The sequence below is a fragment of the Dama dama genome, chromosome 5 (assembly GCF_033118175.1).
Source record: "Dama dama isolate Ldn47 chromosome 5, ASM3311817v1, whole genome shotgun sequence".
Taxonomy (NCBI): domain Eukaryota; kingdom Metazoa; phylum Chordata; class Mammalia; order Artiodactyla; family Cervidae; genus Dama; species Dama dama.
In genome coordinates, this window is record NC_083685.1 from 105,443,991 (window position 1) to 105,462,371 (window position 18,381).

At 36.3% G+C, this 18,381-nt stretch overlaps 1 protein-coding gene across 4 annotated transcripts in view; it reads left to right on the forward strand.

Annotated features, from left to right (window-relative positions):
* The window catches only part of SPAG9 (sperm associated antigen 9), a 154,110-nt gene that overhangs the window by 119,185 nt on the left and 16,544 nt on the right, over nucleotides 1-18,381 (forward strand). For 2 of the 4 annotated variants that reach the window (XM_061143711.1, XM_061143712.1), the window contains exons 12-23: nucleotides 2,042-2,172; nucleotides 5,814-5,870; nucleotides 6,890-7,063; nucleotides 7,627-7,756; nucleotides 8,436-8,525; nucleotides 8,772-8,939; nucleotides 9,396-9,567; nucleotides 13,039-13,257; nucleotides 13,537-13,732; nucleotides 15,041-15,166; nucleotides 16,381-16,461; nucleotides 17,128-17,195. In XM_061143711.1, the coding sequence (XP_060999694.1) occupies nucleotides 2,042-2,172; nucleotides 5,814-5,870; nucleotides 6,890-7,063; nucleotides 7,627-7,756; nucleotides 8,436-8,525; nucleotides 8,772-8,939; nucleotides 9,396-9,567; nucleotides 13,039-13,257; nucleotides 13,537-13,732; nucleotides 15,041-15,166; nucleotides 16,381-16,461; nucleotides 17,128-17,195 (1,612 nt within the window). The remainder of the gene's footprint in view (nucleotides 1-2,041; nucleotides 2,173-5,813; nucleotides 5,871-6,889; nucleotides 7,064-7,626; nucleotides 7,757-8,435; nucleotides 8,526-8,771; nucleotides 8,940-9,395; nucleotides 9,568-13,038; nucleotides 13,258-13,536; nucleotides 13,733-15,040; nucleotides 15,167-16,380; nucleotides 16,462-17,127; nucleotides 17,196-18,381) is intronic. The other 2 variants (XM_061143714.1, XM_061143713.1) reach the window with 2 other exon arrangements.

The window sequence follows — 18,381 nt, forward strand, 5'->3', positions numbered from 1 at the left end:
GATGGACTGGTTGGATCTCCTTGCAGTCCAAGGGACTCTCAAGAGTCTTCTCCAACACCACAGTTCAAAGCCATCAATTCTTCGGTGCTCAGCTTTCTTTATAGTCCAACTCTCACATCCATACATGACTACTGGAAAAACCATAGCTTTGACTATGTGGACTTTTGTTGGCAAAGTAATGTCTCTGCTTTTTAATATGCTGTCTAGGTTGGTCATAACTTTTCTTCCAAGGAGCAAGCGTCTTTTAATTTTCATGGCTGCAGTCACCATCTGCAGTGATTTTGGAGCCCCCCCCAAATAAAGTCTGTCTCTGTTTCCATTGTTTCCCCATCTATTTGCCATGAAGTGATGGGACCAGGTGCCATGATCTTAGTTTTCTAAATGTTGAGAGTTAAGTCAACTTTGTCACTCTCCTCTTTCACTTTCATCAAAAGGCTCTTTAGTTCTTCTTCATTTTCTGCCATAAGGGTGGTGTCAAAAAGTCAAAATCATATTTACGATCATGAATAGGATAGCTCATGCTCCTGTGTACTGTCCAGATGGTAAGCTCCCTAGCTCTACGCGTGTTGTCAGTTTTCCTCTGGCTTTGTGCTCTCACTGTGTCTGCATGTTTAAGCTCAGGAGCCAGCAGGAGAATTCTGGAGTCTTTTTGTTTGCTGTTTGTTTTGTTTCCGCTTTTAACTTAGAAATACATGAAAGCTTTAGTAATAAAAAATCTAATGGTATTAAACATAAAAAGAAGTCTATCAACTTTATAAGCAATTAGCCCATGTTGTTTTCAACATATAAAAACAAAAGAATAAATATGAACTTCTTGCCAGTGTTAGCATACTAGTTATTCTGTTGGTAACTAGGTTATCATCCCTATAATAGGTGTTTGCTGCTTAAGTATCAGACTTGAGATATATGGATGTCCTGATCAGGATGACTATTTGGTGCCCCTCAATCTCTTATTTGTGCTTTTATATGATATTTGATACATTTAAAATATATGCTGTATATGTAGGTTATGAGTAATAACATTAACATTATAATAAATTAACATTATGAACCCACTGTTTAAGAACTAGGACATTATCAAACATTGAAGCTATGCTGTGCTCTTCCCTCTGGAGGATACTACTGTCCTGTACTTATCATTTTATTAACTTGAAAGAAAAATAATTTTATCATATCACACATGTATATATCTTTATAAGCTATGGTTTAATTTTCATTTTTTGTGTGTTTTATATGTATTTAGTCTTGGAGACTTGCTTCTTTTTTCAGTATTATGTTTTTTATATTTACCCTATTTGTATATTGGTATATATTTCATTCATGTTCACTGTTTTATAATATCCCATTATATAAATGTACTATAATTTATGTATTTGTTTTTCTGTAAATGAATATTTTGGTTATTTTCAGCTTTTTAGTACTACAGACAGTGCTGTTATGAACATTGCTCTAAGAGTCTCCTGATCTTTCCAGAGTGTATAGCTAGTAGTGGGATTGCTGTGTTGCAAACTCAAAATCCTTTAATTATTTGTTGTTTGACTTTTCTTTTTAAAAGGAGAGGTCAGGTTCTGTGGCAGGAGGATGAAGGAGGAAACTGCTGAAGGCTGAGCTCAGCTCTTATCTTACTGTCCCTTGCCTTTCAGCTTTGATTCAAAATGTGCATACTCCACTTAGCAAAACAAAAGCCCAATAGTTAATCCAACCTTCCTTTCCAGGAGAGCCTTTGGAAAGAAATCAGCAGTAGAAGGAAGTTTGAACAACTCCCTTTGGGATCTGACCATACTCATATTCCTTATCTTCCTTAATAATAATTCTGGTTAATACAGTTATCTCCATCTTATATTTATATTTCTTTTGGTGTTTTAGTGACTCCCAGCATTGTGTATCTTGATAACTAGCCAACACGTTTTTATGCTTTTTGTAAGTTAATAAATTAAAATTAAGGAGTGTTAAAAGCTTAAAAATTTTACCTAAGTCTGAGTTATAAGACCAAAACAGATACAGGCTCCCAGAGTGATCGGCAGTCTTCTTTTCGTTATAGAGTGATATTCCCACAGCCCAAAGGAAGCGGTTTACTAGAGTAGAAATGGCCCGAGTTCTAATGGAGAGAAACCAATATAAAGAGAGATTGATGGAGCTTCAGGAAGCTGTTCGATGGACAGAGATGATTCGGTTTGTATGAGAAGTACCTCTGGTGTTTTTCTACTTAATTTATTGTTTACTAGGTTTCTGATTGTTGACTAATATTCATTTCTATGTTCACAACTGGAGTCCTCCTTGGGGATCCAAGCCCTTGCTCTGTTTACTAGGAAAGATCTAAAGAAACACTGGCAATTAGAATGTGATGAAAGTGGGTGCCTTTTGGGCCAGTAAAGCTTCTTGGAGGATATTCCCACAACCTCTCAAAGGCAGTTGAGTAGTCTGTCGATGAAAATAATCAATAAACAATCTATAATTGAAATGGAAGAGTTTTTTTGGTGCCAAATGGAGGACTGTAACCTGGGAGAGAGCCTCTCTGATAACTGACAGATGTGTGGTTTTCAGCACAGTTTTATATCTTGTCAGAACAAGCAAAATCAAACAAGTCAGGGAAACATTTCCTTCAGGGTTTCTGAAACACCAGATCAGCATGTACACAGTGAGGCAGTATGGCCTTGCCACCTGGAAAGGGAGTCTTATCGTCAAAAGACTGAGTATCAGCATTGGTGTCCCAGGAAGGGAGGCATTTCACCTTTTATTTTTTTAACATAGACATTCTTTACTTCTGGTCAGTGCACCCTTTTCTTTAATAATTAAAGCATATGTATAATATATGTTTGATAGTCCACAAGTAGGCATTTAAGTTAGCATAACATTTCAATTAAAGGATGTATAAGCCAAAATACTTCTCCATACCGCAATATGTGAACATTTCTTTCATCAGTCGTTTTTTAAAAGAATATAGAAACTGATACTACTTTTGCAGTAATGTCAGGAAGAGATAAAATTTTCATTTTCAACATAAGAAACAAAATCATTCTTACTCGGTGTCGTCCTGTAAAATTGTCCTGATTTTTTTTCTCCTTTCTGGCTAGTCTTGTATAAAAGCAACCTTCCATTGACACCTTTGTCAGTTGGATCTTACTTATTAATGCTGCCATCTAATGGTCATATCCTCAGTAACAGTGTTTGTTACTTCAATTTTAAAGAGTTCATGAAAAGTGTGTAAACTAATTGCCCCCTAATTTGCCCATATTTTTCAGTTTGATTGGTCACATCAGATTTACCAGTAACAGTACACACTGACACATTGTTTTAAACTTTATGAAAGTATTTTCTAACCACCACTTTTACTTCCTTATGATTATATCCTTTACTTAATAGTAATGAATGAAACATTTTATATAGCACATTTACAATTTTCAGAAGTTGTAATTGCTTATAACTGCTACGAAGGAAGTAGATAAGTACTGTCTTGTTTTTGTCGCTAAGTCATACCTGACTCTTTTGCAGTCCAGTGGGCTGTAGCCCGCCAGGCTCCTCTGTCCGTGGGATTTCCCAGGGAAGAATACTGGAATGGGTTGCCACTTCCTTCTCCAGGGGATCTTCCCTAACCCAGGGATTGAACCCATGTCTCCTGCATTGGCAAGTGGATTCTTTACCACTGAGCCACCAGGGAAGCCTGATTAGTATCTTAATCTTTATTTATTGGACAAAGAAACCAATATACTAACAAATATGTTCTTAAACACCTGCTTTTAATAAAGAGATTTTGAATAAACAGTAAGTAAATAGTTTAACAACTGAGACATATAGTCAGGCTCTACTTTTTATTACTATTTTTAATTTTCACAGCCAAGTGGTAGTCAACAAGTGAAAAAAAATGGTAACTTTTAACTTTCTCCATTGAATTAAAAGATGTTTTAAAATTAGTCCAAAAAAAGAAAAAAACAGAGAAGGGAGCTCTGACAGTGATGGCAAAATCCTTATAGCCATACTGAATCAGTTTGCAGTGCTCTTTTTAAAAAAAATTTTGCCTAATTACCTAATCAATCCAGTTTATTTTCTTTCCTGGTCAGCTTTTCAGCGATGAAAAAATTTTAGTCCTATGAAAAATGACCCATTAGAACAATAGAGTTACAAGCTAGTTTTTGAGAACTGGAAATATAAGACAATATCTTTATGTAGAGACAGAGATTTATAATGCAATATTTTAATATTATTTTGATGCAAATGTAATTACAGTTTCAGACTGTGAATTTTAAATCATTATAACTAAGCTCAAACACATCTTTATTAATCAAAATAGGAACCATTACAGTCAACACATTTTTGCCAATGAAAAATAAGTTTGTTTATTCCTGTAGTGTAAAAATCTGTACTTCGGGATTCAGCTAACTCTCGGAAAGCATTTTCTGCATCCTGCTGATTGTGGAAGCACTTTCCCTGCAAAAAGTTGTCAAGATGCGTGAAGTGGTAGTTGGTTTGCCAGAGATCAGATGAATATGGCGGATGATACCAAACTTCAGTTTGTTCAACTTTTGAGGCATTGGTTATGTGACATGCCATCAGGCATTATCATGGAGAAGAATTGGGCCCTTTTGGTTGACCAATACTGGCTGCAGGTGTTGCAATATTTGGTGCATCTCACTGATTTGCTGAGCATACTTCTCAGATGTAATGGTTTTGCCAGGATTCAGAAAGCTGTAATGGATCACACTGGCAGCAAACCACCAAATAGTGACCATGACCTTTTCTTTTGGTGCAAGTTTGATTTTGGGAAGTGCTTTGGAGCTTCTTCTCAGTCCAGTCACTGAGCTGGTCCGCTGCCAGTTGTCATATAAAATCTACTTTTCGTCACAAGTCAGTCCCATCGAGAAACAGTTCATCGTTGTTGCATAGGATGAGAAGACAACACTTCGGAATGACCATGTTTTTGATTTTTGGCTGGCTCATGTTGTACCCACTTACCGAGCTTTTTCACCTTTCCAGTGTGTGTCAAATGCCAGATGACCGTAGAATGGTTGACGTTGAGTTCTTCAGCAACTTCTCACGTACTTGTAAGAGAATCAGCTCAGTGATTGCTCTCAGTTGGTCGTTGTCAGCTTCTGATGGCCAGCCACTATGCTGCTCATCTTCAAGGCTCTTGTCTCCTTTGCAAAACTTCTTGAACTACCACTGCACTGTGTGTTCATTAGCAGTTCCTGGGCCAAATGTGTTGTTGATGTTACGAGTTGTCTCCGCTGCTTTACAACCCATTTTGAACTTGAATAAAAAAATCACTTGAATTTGCTTTTTGTCTAACATCATTTCCCTAGTCTAAAATAAATATAAGATATACAGCTAGTAAAAAGTCATTAACAAAAAAGCATAAAGCAAGAAATACACATTAAAATGATGTATAACATGACCACATTTATTTAAGAATGTGTTCCAATATCAAACAGCAAGTTTCAACAATGAAACCCTGCAATTACTTTTGTACAAACCTAATAAAAAGGAAAGTTGGAGGATAGCTCATCAATAAAAAATTTAAACATTAACATTCAGGCTTGTTGGTTGTCTGTCCTGCACAGATAGCAATTTTTTCTCGATCAGTACTCTGAGCTCTTGAGGAAGGGATGGAATTTCAATATTATTAGTTGTGTTGGCCTTAACAGACTGACTGACACATATAGATCAAAGTAATTTTTTTAATTAAACTTGTTGATTCTCCATGTATTTCATGAGCTTCTTGGGTCCCTGGTTGTTTAGATAGAAAGCTAGACCATCTCACTGATGACACATTCATTTCATCTCTCCCTCCTTCTCTTTCCTTCTCCCTTTCCATGTAGTGCGTCAAGAGAAAATCCAGCCATGCAGGAGAAGAAAAGGTCAAGCATTTGGCAGTTGTAAGTATCTAAAATCACATGAAGACATTAGATAGCAGCACTTTGAGACAAAGAAGATTAGAATCAATCTGTTTTCACAAATGATTTCTTTCTTCTTAGTCTCCTTTTTAAATTCAGGGTATGTAGCTAAACTAAACTTTTTCTTTTTGGTATGTAGTATGCCAACTCGGTAAGACTGTTCTTGAGGACAAAAAAATTAGTGTTATCGTAAGCTGCATCATGTTGGTTGTGCATTTGGTGGCATCCTCTGCTTAATTAAATAGAATAATGGGGAGTTATTTTTAGAGTTGATGATTTCCTAGATCCCCATTAAATAAGTTACTGATTCGTTAATTGTGTGATTTTAAGAAAATTTAGAGAGCGAAGATTAGAAATTTAGTGTTTGTGGGGTTTGAGTAGTGTGTATATGTTTGTGCTTTGGACTTGAACTGTGTTTGTGCCAGAAGTATTATGCATTTATTGTGCTTAAAACTTACCCCTTTTTGAGGAATCTGCTATTTAATAGAAAAAGTTTTTTTTTTCTTTTTGAGAGAATGTGAAAAATAGTTATTTATATTGAGGTCACTAAGGAAATGTATAAGATGTGTGTTAAAATGGTAATATGTGTTCTAGTACTTTATTATTACTATTTTTAAAAGTTGCTTACTAAACTTCTCTTCAAACCACACAGCTGTACCTTGCTGTTTAACAACCACTGGCTGGCTAAAGGAACTGTCTTATTTCTTCTTTATGAGAAAGTCTCTGTACTCAAGAGCTTCTTCCTTTCATTATGAGAGTTACTAATTAAAGAACAGGGATTTGCCATTCTAGGCAATGGTTTCTCTTTCCTGAATGTCTGAGTTTGGCTGTGAATTATTGCTAAGACTCCAGTGTGTTACTGCAAAAAGTCTTTTTGCTAGTTTCTAACTCATTGCCTTGTAAAAACTCTGGAATTTGTAAAGAATTATGGATTGGTCTTAAGCATGCGTGTGATACATACACACACTGCATACACACATTCTCTGTTACTTTCCTTTTAGTTTCAGCCGACTTTTCAGCTCCTCAAGTAACACTACTAAGAAGCCCGAACCACCAGTTAATCTAAAGTACAATGCACCAACCTCTCATGTTACTCCTTCCGTCAAGAAAAGAAGCAGCACCTTATCTCAACTCCCTGGGGATAAGTCCAAAGCCTTTGATTTTCTTAGCGAAGAGTAAGTATTTTCCAGACTAATGGTTATGCTCTAAATAACAGTTTAGAATATTCTTGCCTCTTTTCAGATCAGTTATAAGGGTTCAGATGGAACTATAAATGGCTTCCCTAGTGGCTCAGAGAGTTAAGAATCTGCCTGAAATGCAGGAGACCCGGGTTTGATCCCTGGGTTGGAAAGATCCACTGGAGAAGGGAGTGGCTACCCACTCCAGTATTCTTGCCTGGGGAATTCCATGGAAAGAGTAGCTTGGCGGGCTATAGTCCATGGGTTGCAAAGAGTCTGACATGACTGAGCGACTAACACTTTTTGTTGTAAGAGGAAATTGGCTTCCCATCCTGACTTTGTTCCTCATTAGGTACATGAACCTGGGAATGTTAACCTCTCAGAGCCCTGCCTATAAATGAGCATGATAGCCTACCTCAGAGGTGTTAGGATTCAATTATATATTATCTGTAAACTGAACAAAGGTAATTTTTTCTTGTTATTTCTATTTTAGCAGAAGAAGGGAGATAAGCTATTGTTATATTCACTTAATTAAAAAAGGAAATTTCTTTTTCTTTTAGAACTGAAGCTAGTTTAGCCTCACGCAGAGAACAAAAGAGAGAACAATATCGTCAGGTAAAGGCACATGTTCAGAAGGAAGATGGTAGAGTGCAGGCTTTTGGCTGGAGTCTGCCTCAAAAGTACAAACAGGTAATGTTTGAATATATTAAGAGCGTCTAGTGGGAAATACAGAGAGAGAGGAGTAGGCCTGGGCATGAAAGATTATAAATACATATCCCAAACCTACTAGTTTCAATCAGCATGAATTTGGCACATGTTTAGAGAAGCATTAAGGATTGTGGTTTTGTTTTCAGGCTGTTTTGTAGAGCCTTACAGTTCAAAAGAAATGCCTCCGAGTTCTGTGAAGAGGGAGAGGGGTCAATATAGGAGGTGGTTGAGTATGGGACTTTGAGATAACGTACTCTGTTTTAATATTGAAGATTTCATTTAAAAGAAAATTAGTATCATTTAAACATTAAAAGAAGCCTTCCTCATGGAGCCTTTCAAACTGTTAACTTAAAACTCAATTCACGTCTTTCAAGAATATATTCCCTACCCCTCAAACACACACACAACACACACAGTCAAACCCACGTGTGTGTACTAACAGGTCTGTGAATTAGTGTATTTTTTCTGAGCTCCCTTATTTTCTCTAATTACCACTTGATTTTCTGCTCATTTTTCAAGTGAGAAAGACAAAGTTAACTTGAACTTGACTTCATAGAGTAAATATGTTATAGCAGTGCTTTCCCATGTCTCAGTGGTTCTGTAAGTTCACTTTTGATGAGACTTACCCAATGTGTCCTTCTCTCCCCTTCCCAATTATTAGGTAACCAATGGACAAGGGGAAAATAAGATGAAAAATTTACCTGTGCCTGTCTATCTCAGACCTCTAGATGAAAAAGATACATCAATGAAGGTAAATTAATCTTGAAATTAAAGGTAATATTACTTAAAGTCTTGATGGATTTTTTCTAAAACAGAAGGAGTTTAAATTCTATTTTTGTGGGCAAAATTTCTCATTTTGTCATTTTAGACTGAAATAGTTTGAATATTAGAGCCCTCTCTTTGTAATCATTACATCTATTAAGGAAATGTGAAAAGTTCTAAACATTTTTAGAGAGAAAATGAGTAATACCATCTTTTTTTATTTAACCCAAAAAAGCTGTGGTGTGCTGTTGGAGTCAATTTGTCCGGTGGGAAGACCAGAGATGGTGGTTCTGTTGTTGGAGCAAGTGTATTTTACAAGGATGTTGCTGGTTTGGAAGCAGAAGGCAGTAAACAGCGAAGTGCATCTCAGAATAGCTTAGACAAGTTAGATCAGGAACTTAAGGTAAGTGCTTGCATTGCATTTGTCCCAGTTTCTGAGACTAAGAGTTTAGCTCTTTGGTCTCAGACTTATTTCTAGGTCCAGCTTCTAATTGGGGTTACTATGCCCTTGATTACTCCTCATCCCCGCCCTCACTCTTAAGTCAGTTTTACTAGAGTATACTTTACATTCAATAAAGTATACTCTCAAAATAAGTACAGTTCAAAGAGTTTTGACAAATGTGTGAACACGTGTAACAACTATCACAGTCAAGATAGAGAACATTTTTTATCACTGATCTGCTTTAACTAGTTTTTCGTCTACTGATTATTGTTGAAAGGTGATTATACTCTCAGCCTTCTAAATAATCTGGAAGTGAACTTTAAATAGTAGTGTCCTCTAGTGTAATAGCACAGCCATATAAATATTTATGCACACATCTCATTTTAAACATTCATTTTCTTTGCTTTGCCTATGCAGGAACAACAGAAGGAGTTAAAAAATCAAGAAGAACTATCCAGTCTAGTCTGGATCTGTACCAGCACTCATTCAGCTACAAAAGTCATCATTATTGATGCTGTTCAACCGGGCAACATCCTAGACAGTTTCACCGTTTGTAACTCTCATGTTCTGTGTATATCAAGCGTACCAGGTAAGAGCAGTTCCTTTCTTTGCACCATCCACACCTCCTCCTGGTAGAAACTGATTGGTTACTGGAGATACAGTTATGCATCGCTTCTAGTTTGTGAAGGCAAAAAAGAAACTGAGTTCAAATGACTAAGGAGGATATTTTCAGATACTGTGAAAAAAATAAAACAATGGAAATTTGAGAAGGGTGGAAAACAGAGGGCAAAGGGCTATTTAAATGGATTAGTATGGAAAGGCCTTTTAGAATTCCATATTAAATACTATATGATATTAAAACATTGGTTTAAAAATTAAAGGAAATTCCCTGATAGTCCACTGGTTAAGACTTTGTACTTCCACTGCAGGGGTATGGGTTCAATCCCTGGTTGGGGAACTAAGATCCGACATGCCACACAGCAGAGCAGGAAAAAAAAAAGTTGATGTACAGCGTGAAATATTATTCAGCCATGTAAAGGAATGAGACTCTGATACGTTCCATAACATAGATTAACCTTAGAAACAACTCAGACACAAATATTGTATGATTCTACTTATCTGAGCTGTCTATTAATCTGAGCTGGCAAATTCATAAACAGAATTAAATTAGAGATTCCTGGGGTAAGGGTATGGCGATCAGAGAGTTATTTACTTGGTATAGGTATTCTATATGGAGTGACAGAAAAATGTTGGATGCAGATAGCTGTGATGGCTGCACAACATTGTAAATATAATTAATGCCTCTGAATTATACACTTAAAGTGGTTAGCATGGCAGACTTTATGGAGTGGCTCAGATCATGAGCTCCTTATTGCAGAATTTATACTTAAAGAAAGTAGGGCAAACCAGTAGACTGTTCAGGTATGATGTAAATCAAATCCCTTATGATTATACCGTGGAGGTGACAAATGGATTCAAGGGATTAGATCTGATAGGGTATCAGAAGAACTATGGACGGAGGTTTGTAACATTGTTCAGGAGGCAGAGATCAAAACCAAAACCATCCCCAAGAAAAAGAAATGCAAAAAGGCAAAATGGTTGTCTGAGGAGGCCTTACAAGTAGCTGAGAAAAGAAGAGATGTGAGAGGCAAAGGAGAAAAGGAAATATACCCATCTGAATGCAGAGTTCCAGAGAATAGCAAGGAGAGATAAGAAAGTGTTTTTCAGTGAACAATGCAAAAAAAAAAATAGAGGAAAAAACAATAGAATGGGAAAGACTAGAGATCTCTTCAAGAAAATTAGAGATACCAAGGGAACATTTCATGCAAAGATGGACACAATGAAGGGTAGAAAAATGGTAAGGACCTAACAGAAGCATAAGATACTAAGAGGAGGTGGCAGGAATACATAGAAGAACTATACAAAAAAGGTCTTAATGATCCAGATAACCATGATGGTGTGATCACTCACCTAGAGTCAGACATCCTGGAATGCGAAGTCAAGTGGGCCTTAAGAAGCATTACCCCGAACAAAGCTAGAGGAGGTGATGGAATTCCAGCTGAGCTATTTCAAATCCTAAAAGATGATGCTGTGAAAGTACTACACTCAATATGTCAGCAAATCTGGAAAACTCAGCAGTGGCCACAGAACTGGAAAAGGTCAGTTTTCATTCCAGTCCCAGAGAGGGGCAATGCCAAAGAATGTTCAAACTATCATACAGTCGCCCTCATCTTACATGCTAGCAAGGTAATGCTCAAAATCCTTCAAGTTATGCTTCAACAGTATCTGAACTGAGAAATTTCAGATGTACAAGCTAGATTTAGAAAAGGCAGAGGGACCAGAGATCAAATTGCCAATATCCATTGGATCACAGAAAAAGCAAGGGAATTCCAAAAAAACATCTACTTCTGCTTCATTGACTACGCTAAAGCCTTTGACTATGTGGATCACAACAAACTGGAAAATCCTTCAAGAGATGGGAATACCAGACCACCTTATCTGCCTCCTGAGAAATCTGTATGCAAGTCAAGAAGCAACAGTTAGAACCAGACACAGAACCACAGGCTGGTTAAAAAATGGGCAAGGAGTATGTCAAGGCTGTATATTGTCACCCTGCTTATTTAACTTTCATTCAGAGTAGATGATGTGAAATACCGGCTGGATGAAGCACAACCTGGAATCAAGATTGCCGGGAGAAATATCAATAACCTCAGATATGCAGATGACACCACCCTTATGGCAGAAAGTGAAGATGAACTAAAAAAAGCCTCTTGATGAAAGTGAAAGAGGAGAGTGAAAAAGTTGGCTTAAAGCTTAACATTCAGAAAACTAAGATCATGGCATCTGGTCCCATCACTTCATGGCAAATAAATGGGGGAAAAAATGGAAACAGTGACGCTTTCTTTCTTGGATTCCAAAATCACTGTGGACAGTGACTGCAGCCATGAAATTAAAAGACTCCCACTCCTTGGAAGGAAAGCTATAACAAACCTAGGCAGTGTTTTAAAAAGCAGAGCCATCACTTTGCCAACAAAAGTCCATATAGTCAAAGCTGTGGTTTTTCCAATAGTTATGTATGGATGTGAGAGTTGGACCATAAAGAAGGCTAAGTGCCAAAGAATTGATGCTTTCAAACTGTGGTGCTGGAGAAGACTCTTGAGAGTCTCTTGGACATCACGGAGATCAAACCAGTCAATCCTAAAGGAAATCAACCCTGAATATTCACTGGTAGAACTGATGCTGAAGCTGAAGCTCCAATACTTTGGCCACTTGATGTAAAGAGCCAACTCATTGGTAAAGACCCTGTTGCTGGGAAAGACTGAAGGCGGGAGGAGAAGGGGATAACAAAGAATGAAATGTTTCGGTGGCATCACCAATTCAATGGACAGGAGTTTGAGCAGACTGTGGGAGTTAGTGAAGGTCAGGGAAGCCTGGTGTGCAGCAGTCATGCGGGAACAAAGAATCAGATACAAGTGAGTGACTGAGCAACAACATATGTATATTTTACTACAGTAAAATTTTTTAATGTGATATGGATAAGAATAGCTTTCTAAATAAAGAACTGAAAAGATTTTTTTAATGTTAAATGCTTGGTTTTTAAGTGTGTTACTAATATCTTAATGCACTGTATACTAGGCTATATTAATTTTTAATAGTGGCAGAAATTCATATTTGAAATAGAAATAGTGATAATTAAAAAAATTTTTGCTGACTTGTCAGAATTATATTTTGTTGTTTTTAATCTCATTAGTTGGCGGCTTTAAGAACTCATATTAAGAACAGAAATACATTTCTGACATTTTTTGGTTTACTTGTGCTTGCATTAATTATTATTTGTTATTGTTGCATTTATTATCTTAATTTTTTAAATTGCTTTCTCAGTTTGTGAATTGAGTTTAAATTAATTTAAATAAAATTTATTTACCATCTTGGCAGTATATTTGCATAGGTATTTGTCTCACCTTTACTCTTATTTCAAGCCTATAATTGCCTTAATAGAGCAAATGCTACTTATAGAAGTTTACTGAGCTATTTAAAGAAGGTTTATCTTGTACTTCAGGAGCCCGAGAAACAGACTACCCTGCAGGAGAGGAGCTTTCAGAATCTGGACAAGTAGACAAAGCTTCTTTATGTGGAAGCATGACAAGCAATAGCTCAGCAGAGACAGACAGCCTGTTGGGAGGCATCACGGTCGTTGGTTGTTCTGCAGAAGGTGTGACAGCAGCTGCCGCTTCCCCTAATACCAATGAAACTTCTCCCGTGATGGAAAAACAGCCAGGTATGTTTGTCTTCTTTACATACCATCTGTATAGCATCTGAGCCTGTCCCAGGTGACTCATTATGGACTTAACTTAGATTTTAAAGTAAGAGGGATGAAAGAGCTTGACAGAGGATGCTGTGATGATTGTTAAATGAAATCAAGAATCCTCAATTTTATTATATAATATGGAGAAGAGGAGGGTAAGAGTGGAATTCTATAGAGAGGGTTTGGGTGGGGGAAGTGATTGGAAGAAAAGCTCAAACTTGGAATGGTTAGCGTGCTTTATTTATTTTTTAGAAAAGGAAACAGAAAATAGTGAGATTGATGAAAATGTTCCAACAGCAGAAGAAGCAACTGAAGCTACAGAAGGCAATGCAGGATCAGCTGAAGATACTGTGGATGTCTCCCAAACTGGCGTGTACACAGAGCACGTTTTTACAGATCCTTTGGGAGTTCAAATCCCAGAAGACCTCTCACCAGTATATCAGTCAAGGTATAAAAATGGGTAAACAACTTCGGAAACCAGAGTGCACATGTAAAAGGAACCAAAATGATCTCAAGCAGCCAAAATATTCCTACTAACTGACATTGTTGTGGCAGATTTAGATGTTATTACTTATTCCCACTATGTCTTCATCTGTTTCTTACATTGCGTTCTCTCTAGACATATTTTTTCCCCCATTTGCTCTCTATTCCTTCCAACTTAAAAAAATCTTGCTTATAAAGTATATTAGTCAAAATCCTTACCAGTCAGTGGGGATTAAAATAATGAGTTATTAACAGAATAGAAGACAGTGATTATAGTTTTTTAAAAAAGCCATACCAAATATCTATGGATTTTTAAAAAAAATTGTACTCACTGTCTTCTGTTCTGTTAATAACTCATTATTTTAATCCCCACTCCTTCACCCACTCTATCCACAAAACTGGCCATTTAAATTTTCCATGTGGGTTTTAATGACCTTTTGAATTTAGATTTCTGGCAAACATTTTATTAGAAAACAATTTGTTTCAGACTTTTCCTTCAAAAGAAAAAGTTGTTTAGTTTTCTTTCTTGCCTTCTCTAGGCCTTATAGAAAGCTGATAGGGGTCTAAAGTCATCTTGTTAGACTTACTGATTCATTTGTCTGTTTTGAATTTGATAGCCCAGTTATGCTTTTTCTTTTTTTAAACTAAATGTCCTCTGACAGTCCAAAGAAATAAAGTTTTGGGGTAGAATAAAAGCATGTTTCAGCTTATTTATTTTAGAACATTGTTTATAATTAACCCTCCTGTGTTTGTTTGTCTGTGTGTGTGTGTGTGTGTGTATGTATGTATGTGTAGTTTTAAAACAAACCATGTCTCCTCCTCCTCTCCCCACAGAAGAAACTCATAAAATTCAAGATAACTATAAGGAGAACCTTAACTTTAGTCTGGATATTAACTGCTATATTTCGTTACTGTGTCTTATTTCCCTTATCTGTACCTTGAGCCTCCTACTATGTCAGTGTTACTTCTGGTACAATTGCTGCAATATATGTATATTTATATACCTTTCATTCTTTCTTATTCTCCCTCCCCTCCGCCTCCCATTGCCTTGCTTTGCCTTGCCTACCTGCCTGTCTGCCTGCCTGCCTTCCTTCCTTCCTCCACCCTCCCTCCCTCCCTTTCTCACTGTCTCTGAAATGTTTAATATAAGCATTTAACTTTGGCTTTACTGGAATTTATTTTTTAACAATACACTAAAATGTAGAAATTATCCATTCCTGAAACCTCAGCTAAACACAATAAGATTTTTTTCCTTTTGTCCCACCTTTTCCAGTAATGACTCAGATGCATATAAAGATCAAATATCGGTATTGCCAAATGAACAAGACCTGGTGAGAGAGGAAGCCCAGAAAATGAGTAGCCTTTTACCAACTATGTGGCTTGGAGCTCAGAATGGTTGGTAGGTATCAACTCTTTTAATATTAGAAATCTTTAGTCTTTCACTTTTGCTTTAGGAATCTTAAGATAACTAAAATGTGATACATACAAATACAAACAAAAAGTGCCTATTAAAGTGAAGAATTTTATATACACACAATTTTCAAGTTATATTGCAACTACCTCATAAATTGGACTTGGACTTGCATTGGGTCTGAATGGTAAACCGTATGTCTGTCATACGATGTTCTCTTCATATAATATTCTTGGAAAAAAGTTAAGTAAACTTTAAAATCTGGGTGATCTAGAAATAGGAGATCCTGAACAACAGAAGTTATTTAAGAAATAAAAGGGATTAAAAAAATCTCTGGTTACAGAAAGGCCCAATTTTAAACATAACTTCTGGGAAAACAAGGACAAATCACAGTCTAAAAGCTTAGGAGCTGATAAACACTATAGGACTTTTCCACTTTGTAGTAGTGTGAAGAGTCTTACAAACTTGTGCTTTTCCTAAGGTTAAGCAAGATCACTAGTGCCTCTTTCCCATAAAGGACTAATACTACAAAATGAAGGTTTGACATACTTTTTCTCTGTGAAGGGTCAGACAAGAAATGTATCAGGTTTTGTTGCCTTATCTTTGTAGCAACTTCTTAACTATGCTGTTGTGGTGCAAAAGCAGCCACTGCATTGAGGATACCTAAGTGACCTGGTGTGAATATGTTCTAATAATAATAAAACTTACGAACCCTGAATTTCATATAAATCTTGTATGTCATGAAATACTCTCCCTTTGGTTTTTTTTTTCCAATTGTTTAAAAAATGTAAAGACCATTTTTAGCTTGCAGACTGTACTAAGACAGATAGATGGCTGGATTTGGCCTTTGGGCTTTAGTTTGCCACTCCCTGATGTAAACCACTCTGTTATCAGAAATTTATAGCTCAGTGTAGTAGAAAAGTAAAAAGACTATTTTTTTTAAAAGATTGATAGCCAAGGATTGTGAAGTATGCAGTAATCTGAGAGCAACCGTGCATTAGTTCTGGCTTTTCATTCTTTTTATGTTTCTGTTTGCTTAAGCAGCTTATTTCTCTGCATTAGGCCTATCCTTTTCCTTGTTTTGTCCTGAAATTTTTATGTTACTCTTCTTTTCTTTTGAAGAAACTTTGTGTCATTATTAGATATAAGCGACTACTTGATGTGTTCTCTATGCCTTACCAGTCTTGATTTTGTTCTTGCAGTTTGTATGTCCATTCATCTGTAGCCCAGTGGAGGAAATGTCTCCATTCTATTAAACTTAAAGATTCGATTCTCAGTATTGTGTAAGTTTTATTTTAGAAATTCTTCCTTTGAAAAATCTGTATTTTGGTATAAACTAGATTCTAAGACTATTAAAGTTAACATGTACTTCATGACTAAATCAGTATCCATGTCTTTTTTAACCCTCTTTATGAATGAGATTGAAACTAGAAAATAAACCAGAGACTTCTAAGTAGAAGAGAAAACTTGCCAGGTTGATTCCTCACTGTACTGAGAGTTCTTTAGTCTGTTGGCGAGAAAACCAATTAAAAACCGTGATATTTGTTTTAGAATATTCTTTATACTTTGTGAATATGTTGATTGGGTGATTGATTTACTAGTCCTTTTCTGTATGTTGACTGTCAAAAGTCAGTTTGTCTCTTAGATCCACAGAGCTGACTCTTTCTACTCAAGGTGTGTGCCTCTGGTCTGTGGACCTTTTGTCTGCAATGAGAGGAGGTTAGAAAATGAAACAGCTGAGTCACCACACATGCTTCCTATTTAGTCCAGCTGACATTTTCATAGCGAGACTTTTCTCAATGAAGAAAAGAATCTGTTCCTTTAGATTCTCCTGTAAGCTCCTTACATCACAGATTGGCCTTCTGAGAACCTCTGAACTAGTTCAGTAGCATGTGGTGTCTTCTGTATTCCCAAATGGAGAGTTCTAAAATCCCCTTTCCTATTTGCAGACATGTGAAAGGAATTGTGTTAGTGGCCCTAGCTGATGGTACCCTTGCAATCTTTCACAGAGGAGTTGGTGAGTTGTTATGAATATATAACATGTGCACTGATTTGTTGCTTTGCAAGAGCATTTTCAAACAGATTGACCTCTTATGTTTTAAAGAAATGATATTTCATAGGAGAAACTGAATACTAACCATGTATGACATGAGTAAATATGTGAGTGCTTGACTGGAGGCATACATTCATCATATACCTCAGTGAAAATTTGTTTACCGTGCTGAGCAAATAGTCGTTATGGTTCTCTTAAATAATGTGCAATGGAAGCATTTATTTGTTTTCTAGTCACAGACCTAATTTAGTGAGAGGATATGTTTTCTTTTGTCCAGTATTTTAAACATAATTTGCATTCACTTACATTTGGAATGTTCTTGAAAAGAATTTTTAATTAGGTAAAGTTTAATCATTTTCTTGTCATGTTTTTTTATATTCTTCCCCTTTAAAACAGTGTTTCTGCAAAAACCACTGAAATATTGTAAAGTAATTAGCCTCCAACTAATAAAAATAAATGGAAAAAAAATAAAATCTGTGGACTAGCAAAAAAAAAAAAGTGTTTCTACCATCTGCAGACAGAAGGTGTCAGAAAACTGCATTGAGTGAATTAAAGAAATTGAGCATATAATTCCTTGGTACATATATCATCCAAAAGTGATATTTCCTTCCTATTAGATTGGTGATTCAGGGAAATATTATAAAAATGTAGATCTACTAAACTTAAATTTTTGCGAGGCTTTTCCAAAGTCTCATGTCTTTTTGCAGCCTCAAGAAATGTGAGGTAGATGATACTTAGGTGCCTAGAGATTTTTGGTTAATGACTCCATAATGAAAAGAGAGGCCTCTTTTCGTTGTTCAGGGCCTTTATAGACTGTATCTGAGTTTAATCCTCGCAACAACTTATAAAGAAAATTCTATTGTCATCCATCCATTTTGTAGTTGAGGAAACTGAGGCACCGTATTTTAATTACTTGTTTGTAGTCACTCAACTAGTGAGTTGGAGAACCTAGAAAAATGGAATGATAAATGTTTTAGTAAATTGAATCCAAAACTGATCAAGACAAAATACATTTAATAAGGATAAATGTAAAGTCCTGCATTTGGGTTCCAAATACTAGATGGAGATGTGTGTGAAGACTGACAGTTACCTAAAGGGTGACATTAAACTCAGTACAAGTTAGTTAACATGCTAAACCTCATAGAAATTA